Genomic DNA, 11197 nt, shown 5'->3' with positions numbered 1-11197 from the left:
TAAAAAGTGTGATTTTATTTTGTAGGGACTAAAAACAAAACTGTGAATATTTATAGGGACTAAAAACTTAATTAACCCTTATTTTTTTACATTTTTTTGCTCCAATATGAAAGAAACCGTTGCAGTACAGAATTTAGAAGTGACTCGAATTTTCTTTTCTTTTATATTTCTCTTCTCTCTGCGTGCAAGCCAACACCTCATCCATCATCTTGTACGACAAAATTCATCATTAGTCATTACTCTTTCTCTCTCTTGGGATTGCTTTATATATAAATATCACTACACCTTAGATTTTCATTACTTACCTCACTTCACTTTGCATCATCATCACTTCTTAATTAACCATCTCTATCCTTTTCTTTTCTCTCCTCAAACTTTCCTTTCTTTCATTTCCTTATTCATATATACACAAAAACCATAACACTTTCTTTTTATCTCTAGCATCAAACTAAGTTGATTAAGAAGTGTTTGTATGGGGATGGATTCTTCTAGTGGACAACAACAGGTGAAATATTTATTTCATATCATATGTAATTATATCATGCATGTAGTCATGTAATATTTATTAACGTGACTTCTTTGATTTTTGCCTTCCATCTTTGTCCTTCATGAATTTTTAGTACTACTTGGAAGAATGAACAAGGGACCTATTATTTTCCTGAATTTTTTTTTCTTCTTTGAAGAACACCCTTGGGTGAAATAAAATTAGTAAAGCTATGTCTCTCTACAATTTTATTATGTACTATATAGCATATACTATACTACTCATAGTGTTTCCTATGAACCACATGTATACAGCTGGGGCCTAGAATTAATATTTGATGGAATAAAGTCTGGGAGAATAGAAAAAAAATTAGCATCTTCATCTTTGTGAGGCCCCTCTAGATCAAATAAAGTAAAAAGAAAAATTGAAAATTTATTAATGGATGTACATGTTGGGAGTGAGTGATTTATTCAGTTTCGTTTTAGTTCTTAACATTATGTTTGAATTAACGGTGAATTTGTCAGAATCAGAAAAGTTACATTGTGGAGTTTCAATAATACTAAGACGACACACAATTTTGTCAAATTCGCAATGATTTCAAAAATCAATTAACTCTTTGATTTTTTACTTGTGTACACATATGTATGTACTATGTATAGATAGATCACAAAAATTTGTACTATTTGGTTTTCATGTCCACTAAATTTGTTGTGTTGTGTTGTTGCAGCAAATGTCTAACCAGTCATTGGAGAGCATGTTAACATGTTCAAAAGCAGAACAAGACAAAAAGCCAAAACCTCCTCAACCAGAAGCTCTAAAATGTCCAAGATGTGACTCAAACAACACCAAATTTTGTTACTACAACAATTACAGTCTTTCTCAACCAAGATATTTCTGCAAGTCTTGTAGGAGATATTGGACTAAAGGTGGTACACTAAGGAATGTTCCTGTTGGTGGGGGGTGTAGAAAGAACAAAAGATCATCATCAGCTTCATCAAAGAGGTCTCAAGATCAACCATTTCAAACCAACCCAAATCCACTCACTTGTTTCCCTTCAATGTCCTATGATTCCAATGATCTCACACTAGCATTAGCTAGGCTTCAAAAGGGTCAACTTGGATTTGATCATGAACATGATTTTTCCATTTTAGGAAACCAAACCAACACCTCATGTGGTATTCTTAACAATCATGGTATGAACCATTCCTCAAACAACCATGGATTCTTCGAAGCACTTATGGGATCTCAAAACAATGTGCAGAATCTTTACTACATGGGGGAGGTTGATAATGGCAATGCTAATGGCAATGGTAATGGTGAGATGATGTTACCTTATGATCATGAAATGAGCATTGCAACTACTCAAGCAGTTACAGTTACTACTATGAAACAAGAAATGTGTAATGTTAGGGAACAAAATGAAAATAGGGTGTTGTTAGGTTTTCCATGGCAGTTCAATAATGGAGACACAAATATGGCTGAAATGGATCATTTAGGAAGAGCTGGTTGGAATGGTCTCACTTCATCTTGGGGGCATGGCCTTCTCAATAGCCCCCTAATGTAGACACCGTCTCGTGATTCTAAATATCAGTTGTAGTTACGCTGTGAACCTTAATAGTGCGACAAGGCAATATACAGACTAATGCAGTTGCAATTGCGGTTGTGATGGCGTTATAAAGACCTCTTAAATCTTTATATTGCAGCTGCAATTACGGTTATGGACTGCAATTTAGAACTATGGACACCATACCTTAGTTTGATAGGGAAGTGATTTGTTTCGATTGTGTTGTAGTGTATCACCTCTATTTTATTTTTATTAGTTTTTTTTTTAAATTGTCAAAATTTTGTGCTACCAGTGTCTTTTAATTGGTGAAATGAATAGACTAATGAAATTTGAGATATTTTGCTAACCAAGTCAATGAAGTTGGAGAGAAGTAGATAAATCATCATTTCCTCATTTGACATATCAATGAGAAAGAAAAAAGAATAAATACTACTCCCTCCGTCCCGGAATAACTGACCTATTTTTTAAAAAAAAGTGTCCTAAAATAACTGACTCATTTCAATTTTCAATACAACTTTCATCATTCCCAATACAATATAACACTAAATAATACTACTTTTATCATTCCCAATACAATATATTCCACTTTCCCCTTTATTTATACACTTTTCTTAATCTGTGTGAAAAACCAAAGTAGGTCAATTAAACCGGGACGGAGGGAGTAGTAATATTATACATGAATATAAATAAATAAAAATATGGAAGAGTGATGTTTCATGGTTGAATCATGAATGCAGCATAAGCCTGAACACTCTGAAAGGTTACAGTTAGAATCAAATTTTCAGGAGTCTTGGGTTCTTAATTATTTGTAGTGGTGATTTAAAGATATTCTGCCACGAATTCATTTTATTCTCATCAGGTAGATTCTTGTAACACGTTTTTACTTACAATAGGTTACATAATTATAAATGCAATATTAAATTAAATGAAAAATAGTCACACAAATGCACTATACTAAATTATGAATGATACTTAATATATAGTGGAGCTGAATCAGATTATAAAATTTCACTAACTTCAGGAATGATTTGGTTTCTATTGGCACTGAACAGACAAAATCTAATTTAGGATTTGGGCGTGACAAAACCGTCAGTGATCAAGTTTGAAAATTATTTGAATGTGACTAAATAATCAACGACAATGAGCTACATTGCTACATCGATGTTTGAATTTTTTAAATGGACTAGGATTCGAGGGTATAAAAAATTCAATAGAGAATCTGGTTGGTTTGGCTGTCACTCTTGGAATTTTTTTTCTCTAAGTAGGAAAATAAAAATTTGATGCAGCTGTATAACATTGAAGACTTTGAATTGAATGACTCATTTTCCTCTTAGTTGAGATAAAATTATAGTATAGTTTTGAGAAATTGATATTTGATAAGAATGAACGGGCGGAGGCATTGGTTTTTAATTAGATGATGATGATTGTGATTTATGACAGTTAACATTTTTAAAGTTGAAACTTCATTTGAGTTGAAATTATAGACACACCACCAACTATGCATCATGGACATTTCACATTGATAGTATGTTTGATATCGCAACGATACATACACATGTAGTTATATTTAATTATCTTCATTTTTTTAGATTATTAATGCGTCTGCATGTCGATGTTTACATTTCCATGTATATGTTAAGTAAATTCATTGCTCACCCGCATGAAAATCATATTTGAAGGGATTTGGATTTAACATAGTTACTGCGTCAACACAGTAGCTGTTGTTGGCCGTCCGATCAAATATTATGTTAAACTGTCAAATTGGCAAAGAATAAATATGAGTTATTGAATAAAAAATCGACGACCGAGATCACTATTGCCTAGAACTGCGTGAAACCACTACAAAAGCAAATCTTGATCCATATTTGAAGTGCTAATGAGATATTTATATATGATCCAGTAACGAGATTTACATTTAACAACAAATATTGAACTCATATCTATATAAAATATGAGGCGCATCTTATCAATTGAACCAACATTAGACTTTTTCCGCGACAAATAATAAACAAGAGGCAATTACTCATCTTCCCTTTTTATATGCTCAAATCTATCAAAATACTCTACCAAAAACTTGCTTATTGGCTGAGCTATCATATTAAACTGACCATTATATTCACATCAAGGGGCAACAAACACTGAGTTGGTCTTTCATTCTAAGTGAGAACGAGGTGGAGTAAGTACAAGTAGTCAAAGTCTTCAACTTGCTAGCACTATCTATTGTTTATCTGACAAGCACATGCCACAAAAGCGATAGTATAGATTAATCTTTTAGCTCACTATCAACAGTACATTCCTTTTTTAGTTTCTTAATATCTGTATCATTCAGAAGGGTTTTAAATAAGGGGATATCCTTATGTCTGTTTGAAGTAATTGGATAGAATTTTCCTTATAAGAATAGGAATTTTTTAGGGAACACAAAAGAATAAAGCTTATCATCCCTCCTTAGAATTATGAGTTACTTGTTCAACAAGAGGAGAACATCTTTCAACAAGAGGGGAAGATATTGAGAAATTATATATTTCAGACTAAGAAAAGAAAACACCTACTATGTGGGTATTGTCAAAAAAAAAATAGCAGTGTATGTTGCTACTATCCAAGATTTTACAACTCGATGGTTTACCTCAACTTGTATTACCTAGTTAAACTCGACTTGTACTCGTATGAATTTACCTAAAATTAAAATTATATAATTTTACTATATACATGACATATGTAAGCCAATATAAATATTGTAAATGTCAATTGTGCAAAATATGACTTAATTATAAAGACAAAGTATACACAACCACTATAATAAAACGTTATGCTCAATTTATCATCAAAATACAAAATTAACGCGCAAAATTATAGAAAGAAAGGGAAGGCAAGACAAGAAAGTGTTAACCGTAGAGACAAGACAAGTACTTTGGACTACTGAGCTTGAAAAAAGGAATTGGATTTTAACGGAAAATGGACACAGAAAAAAATGGCCCAAAACTAAAAAAAAAAACATTTTTTTTTAGTGATAACTTGTAAACTCGGACGATTTTACCCGAGTTTACCACTTGCTAACTCACTCAAACTCGTCAAACATTCCGATTTCAACAAAAAACGATTCTACCTCCAAGTTAACACTATTTTAACTCCTAAAAACGTAAACTCGTCCGAATTTACGAGTTAACACTCGATTTGTGGAACACTGCTACTACTCTTAAGAGCTTGTGGAGGAGCCGGAAATGCATCAAATTGGGACCGTCAAAACAAGAAGCCTGGAGACATGGGCCCGTTTGGATTAGCTTATTTTAGAGCTTATATAAAACAGCTTATGCAAATAAATTAGTTTTTATGTATTATTTATAAGTTTTTAAGGTTGTTTATGAAAAAACAGTTTATGAAGATACGATCTTCGCTAGTGAAAGCTTATAAATTAAAATAAAAGCTTATTTATTTATATAAGCTATTTTTCATAAGCTTAAAATAAGCTCAATCCAAACGGGTTACATATATGAAATTGCTTACTTGCGGAACGCGACAAATTGAGGAGCAAACTTGGCCGCTACATCAGACACGTCATGACAGATTCAAATGGTAACACCCCCCTAATCAATTACATCAAGTGTAATGTCAATGCTTCGTTTTCGGATTCTTTCAATTATCATAGTTGCTGGAATGTGTGAGAAAGTTGGTTTTCAAGAAAGTTATTTTTTGATTGGACTCAAAAGCGATGGTGGATTCTTTCAATTCAGGTGCCTGAGATGATACCGAGTTAGACTCTATCTTAGCTAGTCGTAGAATTAATTCATCTCATTATGTAACAACTCTTATACCAAATTTTCTAAGAGGAGACCAATATGGTTGGTCATAATCTTGCAAAGGCAACCACAGAAACGACAACTCTTACCTTTATTTTGACATACCATATTTTATTGATCCTTTGATATTTATTGAAATGAATTAATGCTGCTCTTTCGGAAGAAAAAAAATGATCTCATCAAATAGTCGTAAGTGATAAATTACAAACAGATGTATGGCAAGATAAACATTTTTTTTTTTAACAAATATGGGAAGATAAACATAAAGGGGGATTTGACTACTGACAATTGATTATGACTTATAAACTTGGAGTTTAATTCTGTTATCATATGCCAACGTGTTTAGAAGAAATGTTAAAAACCAATTTCATTCCTCAAATTTCTGTTTTTTTATTGTTGAAGTTTAATTGCATATGTATTCATTAATTATACATAATCAAAACCAATCTCAAATAAATAAACAGTCAATTTAGTATTTGAACTATCACACATTCCCACCAATTTAGTTCCTAGGGTCATGTTAACTTGTGCCCTTAGGGCACATGTTAAGGAATCTAAAAAGGGTAATTTTGCATTGGAAAACATAACATTTTAGCTTTTTTGAAATTGAATGCACGACTTTTGATGCGTATATTTCTATAATTAGTTCCTTAAAATGTGCCCTTGAGGGCACAAGTTAACATTTGCCTAGTTCCTAAACTATTAAAATCAACAAAAGGGTCCCTAAACTATCCAAACATCCAACTATTTGCTCTCTCGGTTAACTTTTCCGCTATGCGATCATTGGTAGTCCCTAAACTATCATGAAAAACAACAAAATAGTCCCTAAACTATCATAAAAAAACACTACAAATAGTCCCTAAAAATTGATTTTTTTTGTTTGTTAAATACTCCATCTATTATCCTCTAATCTATGGTTGTTTTGCTATGTTTAAGCTGATGGATTCTATAAGGACGACAATTGCAGTGTTAAAAACCCCATTAAAACCGGAAAAACAAATTATAGTAAAACCAGTAAAAAAACACAATAAACAGAAAAATAAGCTACTTTAAAACCAGTAAACCAGTTAAAGCAGTGAACCAGTAGAAAAAAAAAAAAGGCAGTAAAACCAGTCCCTAAACCAGAAAAAACAACTTAAATCATTTACTTAAAACCAGAGTTTAAATCATAATCCATTCATTCACTACATAAGTCATTGACTTAGATTTTTAGTTGGTAAGCACGATTATGAACAAACGTGTGATAACATGTGACAAAAAAAGATATTTTTTTTAAAAAACTAAGATGACAAACAGATAGGATTCTTCGAATAAGAACATGTAAAACAACATTAGCTATTTTCATAGCATATAATCATATAGCAAACATTAGCTACATTGTAACCAAATAAGAAAAAACACTTGTGATACACGCAGCAAAAATAAGAAATGATGCCCATATTAGGACTTCAAATACAAAACTTATTTCAATTGTCTCCCTCGACAACTTCTTCACCCCTTCTCCCTAGTCGGGGATTTAAAAAAAAAATCCAAAACCAGTTATAGTGCAACTATTAATATGCGACTAAAATCGTTCTCAATAATCAAAACTTCAAAATAGTAATAAAATCGGGAGAATCACTTATTGAAAATCAGGCTTCTCTGGGTAAGTGCAGCCGGACCTTTGAATGATAACATTTGCTGCGTAACACCCAGCTCTCACACATTCTTCAATAGGTTTCTCCTGGACCAATTGTGAAAGAAATCCTCCAACAAAGGCATCTCCTACAAAAACAAAACAAAAGAATATTATGACTAGCTCGTAACATGTATGACTTTGTTCCATATTCCCCTTCAAAAAGCAATAGGGCATTACCTGCTCCATTGGTATCAACTAATTTCTCTTTCGGTAATAGAATTACAGGGTACAATGTCACTTTCCCATCTTGAGCAACACACACGGGATCAGCACCCTGTGTGATAACGGTAATCCTTTTGTGTGTTCCTGATGCCTTTGGCAACTGGGATATCTTGATAGCTATCTCCTCGACATTATCGGTCTGGTCAATAGGAAAAGAACCAAGACGAGTTATTAAATAAAATGTAAAATCAAAACTGCAAGGGTACAAATCTGCAAAGTAATGATTTACCTCCCAGCCACGAACTTTCGAAAATGTACGTGCTTCAGTCTCATTTCCAAATACATAGTCCATATACCTGAATCCCAGAATGCAAATCCTTAAAAATCAATAAGAAAAAAATAAATATTTATTTGAATTTGACGGCGAAGGATTCTTACGGAAGAGCTTTCTCCTGTGGATCCTTGAAGAACTCACATATAAAGGGTGCAGAAAGGTTCATCATGAAAAACTGCACAAGGGAGTAAAATACTTGAGTATCAAATACTTCTAGTAGAAAGGTTAGGACAAAGTCTAGTAATATCTAACCTTGTTATTTGCAGCTGCATGTTCAGCAACTAATTGAATGGATTCGGGGGATACAGTGAGGAAAAATCCAGCAATATAGAAATATTTGGCCTTTTCAACTATTTATTTAAAAAATGCACAAAACCAAATGTTAGTCATTTTGATGATTCAGATTTAATTAAGATAGAAAAAGATCCTGAATTAAGAGGGTACCTAATGCCCAATTTTCGGGTTTCTTCAAATGCTCAGACTTGTAGCAATTTGCAGCTGATAAGTTGGCAATAAGTGACCTACATGCAATCAAAAAGAAGGTTTCAAAGCACTGGGCATTTAAAACTATGCCAAAGACGTAAAAAAAATGAATTATTTTTGGGCATTTAAAACACAAGGAAAGCTTGATCCTCTCACCTTTCACCACCAACGACACAAACAGCACAAGTTCCTGTAGGTGTATTCTCGTCTTCATAATAGTGAACCTAGTTGTTAAATAAGTTAATTTCAGAAGTGGATTCTACGGTCTGGTACAGTGTAGCAGATCGAAAAAGAAACAAGATTAAACTTACATTTACACCAGCTTGTTTAGAGTTCTTGGTCATCTCCTCGCCAAACTTGTCCTTCCCAATGCAACCGATGTAACTAGTGGCTCCGGGAACTTGAAGCAACCACTACAAGAAGCAAATACAAAATGATAAAGCTATTTTTACCACAAGTACTCAAGATTCAGCTCAACTCATAAAAAAGAAATCACACACTAACTACAATACCTGAGCAACCCTGATTGAATTCTGAGTAGCACCTGCAAAAAAGAAAAAAAATTATAAACATCATTAAAAAATGTTACTTTCCTTCCCAGAAACGCAATAATCTGAAAATCAAAACACAACAATTACCTCCAGCAATGTACTCCACGTTATATTTGGCAGTCATTTCATCATACCTGAAATGATTGTGGAATCATATGAAGTCACAAAACTTCTTGTCTTTTCATAAAACTTGTAAAAACTATCACAAAGAATTTAGCATACAAAACTCTGTTGCACTGACACTTCTGATTGAAGGTGTGTCCAAGTGTCTGACACGTGTCATGTCCGACACCGACTGACACTTGTAATTACATTGATTTATGTCACTTTCTAAAAAAAATATCGGTGTCGGAGGGTCAGTGTTAGTGTCGTGGCCGGTGTCTATGTTTGTGCTTCATAGATACAAAAACACTAAGGGTTTGTTTGGATTGAGGGTTTATGAAGGGAAGGGAGGGGAGAGTTTACTTTTCCTTTTTAAATTACGGACTATATAACATGTTTTTCTAAAATAAATTAAATGTGATTGAAGTACTATATGATCGTTTATCATGTTAATATGTTAACTTTTTAAAAAACATTTCATATTGTCCGTAATTTAAAAATGAAAAGTGAACACTCCCCATCCAAACACACCCTAAATAGAAAAATGGCCAAGAAATAATTACATCAAAATTAAATCCTTGATAGCAAACAAGACTCAAAAAACCAAAGTAAATAAGCTAAACTGAAGATTATCCTCAAATAACAAAATGAAATAAAATTAACATGTCTACCAATATCTAAAACTACCAAAATCAATAAGCTAAGCTCGAGATTAGACATTCTAACACAATAAAATCAAATTAGCAGCATATTTAGCAAACACTCAAACTTGAGATTATCCTAAATTAGCATGTTAACTAAACACTGAAACTAACTATAACATTATTGAAATCTTACATAGATTTGTGCTTATCTTCAGCGAGAATAGCATTGTTCAACTGGATGTCAAACCTGTAAACAACCAAAACAAGCAGAAGCATGAGATCTGATTTTTAATTTTTTTTAATCAAATCATCAACACCATTATTCTTCTTCTTCTTCTTCATTCAAACTAAAACAATATACTAAAAAATAAAAAGAAAGAAGATAAAAATGACGTACTTTTTCAAGAAATCTTCATCAACGACAGCAGAAATGTCGAGAAGGGGATTACCCATACCAAGAAGAACACCTTCCAAAGCCATTGTTGATGCGAGAAGTGTTGAATCGCTCTACGAGATTAACGATTTACAATTGCACGCCAACGACAACGAGATTTAATTTAAAAATGAAAATAATTTATAATTTTATGTGAAAAAAAAATGTTATTTTTTTTTTTTTAATTTTTTTATGTTTCAATGTATTAGAATACACAAATCCCAAAAAACATTTTAAACTTTTTATTCCTCAAAAAAAAACTTTAAACTTTTTATCAAGCACTTGTCTTCTCATTATTTTTTTTAATTTACTAATCGGAGTTTGGTCAAAAAGCGACAAGAAGTAAAACCTTATCAAAAAAATTTTTTATCAAGAATTAATTTTGTTTTTTTCGAACATTTCGTCGTAGGAAATCTCATTAACCACATGAGGCTAATAACTTAATTCATAATTCCAACTTTTACTACTTCAAAATTTTGCCAAAAAAAAAAAAATTAACACTTCAAGTGTAAAATTAAACATAAGAGTGTTGATGAATGCAATTCAAGTTTTTCTTAGAAGATGTGAGTGAAATATTTTCTAATATATTTTGCATAAGAAGGGAGAAAAATGTATATTTTAACTTGAGAGGAGTGTAATTTACTAATCTTAATCATCTTGAATTGACTCTATTTGCATGCAAAGGCATTGGTTTATAAAAAGAGAAATGATATTTTGACAACCACTTTTTGACAACTTTTGGACAACTTTCTCTCTCATACTCACATGATGTTGTTATCCTCTCTCTTCCTTTTTCTCTCTCCATTGTTTTTGACCAATAAGAAGTGAGAAAAACAAGGTTGTCAACAAAGTTGTCATCAAATGGATGTCAAAATATCATTACTCTTATAAAAAATAATGATCAAATAAGCAAACAAGACTAACTTAACTAATTTTATAGTACTAAATAAGGGACTAATATGACATTT

General features: G+C 32.2%; 2 protein-coding genes across 2 annotated transcripts; one reads left to right on the top strand and one right to left on the bottom strand.

Moving 5' to 3' along the window:
- The first annotated feature begins 303 nt into the window (after positions 1-303).
- LOC146930494 (dof zinc finger protein DOF2.1-like) lies at positions 304-2383 on the top strand. The gene is made up of 2 exons (XM_085702019.1): positions 304-505; positions 1212-2383. The coding sequence occupies exons 1-2, from the start codon at positions 473-475 to the stop codon at positions 2046-2048; spliced, it is 870 nt and encodes a 289-aa protein (XP_085558145.1). The 5' UTR covers positions 304-472; the 3' UTR covers positions 2049-2383.
- A 4780-nt stretch (positions 2384-7163) lies between these two features.
- On the bottom strand, positions 7164-10343 carry LOC146930493 (adenosine kinase 2-like). Its single transcript, XM_085702018.1, has 12 exons — positions 10194-10343; positions 9990-10043; positions 9138-9184; positions 9012-9043; positions 8811-8912; positions 8656-8723; positions 8461-8537; positions 8269-8366; positions 8121-8191; positions 7972-8038; positions 7698-7881; positions 7164-7606 (listed from the first exon to the last, which is right to left on the bottom strand). The coding sequence occupies exons 1-12, from the start codon at positions 10274-10276 to the stop codon at positions 7464-7466; spliced, it is 1026 nt and encodes a 341-aa protein (XP_085558144.1). The 5' UTR covers positions 10277-10343; the 3' UTR covers positions 7164-7463.
- Between the last annotated feature and the right edge of the window lie 854 nt (positions 10344-11197).

The sequence above is a fragment of the Medicago sativa genome, chromosome 4, assembly GCF_051527215.1.
Source record: "Medicago sativa cultivar Bolivia chromosome 4, Bolivia_mono, whole genome shotgun sequence".
Classification (NCBI taxonomy): domain Eukaryota; kingdom Viridiplantae; phylum Streptophyta; class Magnoliopsida; order Fabales; family Fabaceae; genus Medicago; species Medicago sativa.
The sequence above is the reverse complement of the archived record's forward strand: the minus strand, read 5'-3'. Positions and strand labels throughout refer to the sequence as shown.

What these genes read in the sequence shown, in the direction of transcription:
- LOC146930493 (XM_085702018.1), bottom strand. Translation starts at nt 10,276, where the DNA reads ATGGCTTTGGAAGGTGTTCTTCTTGGTATGGGTAATCCCCTTCTCGAC. An exon ending in CCACAGGAGAAAGCTCTTCC is followed by an intron (nt 8,039 to 8,120) that starts GTAAGAATCCTT and finishes TCTGGGATTCAG; the next exon opens with GTATATGGACTATGTATTTG. An exon ending in AGTTGATACCAATGGAGCAG is followed by an intron (nt 7,607 to 7,697) that starts GTAATGCCCTAT and finishes TTGTTTTTGTAG; the next exon opens with GAGATGCCTTTGTTGGAGGA.
- LOC146930494 (XM_085702019.1), top strand. Translation starts at nt 473, where the DNA reads ATGGGGATGGATTCTTCTAGTGGACAACAACAG. An exon ending in CTTCTAGTGGACAACAACAG is followed by an intron (nt 506 to 1,211) that starts GTGAAATATTTA and finishes GTGTTGTTGCAG; the next exon opens with CAAATGTCTAACCAGTCATT.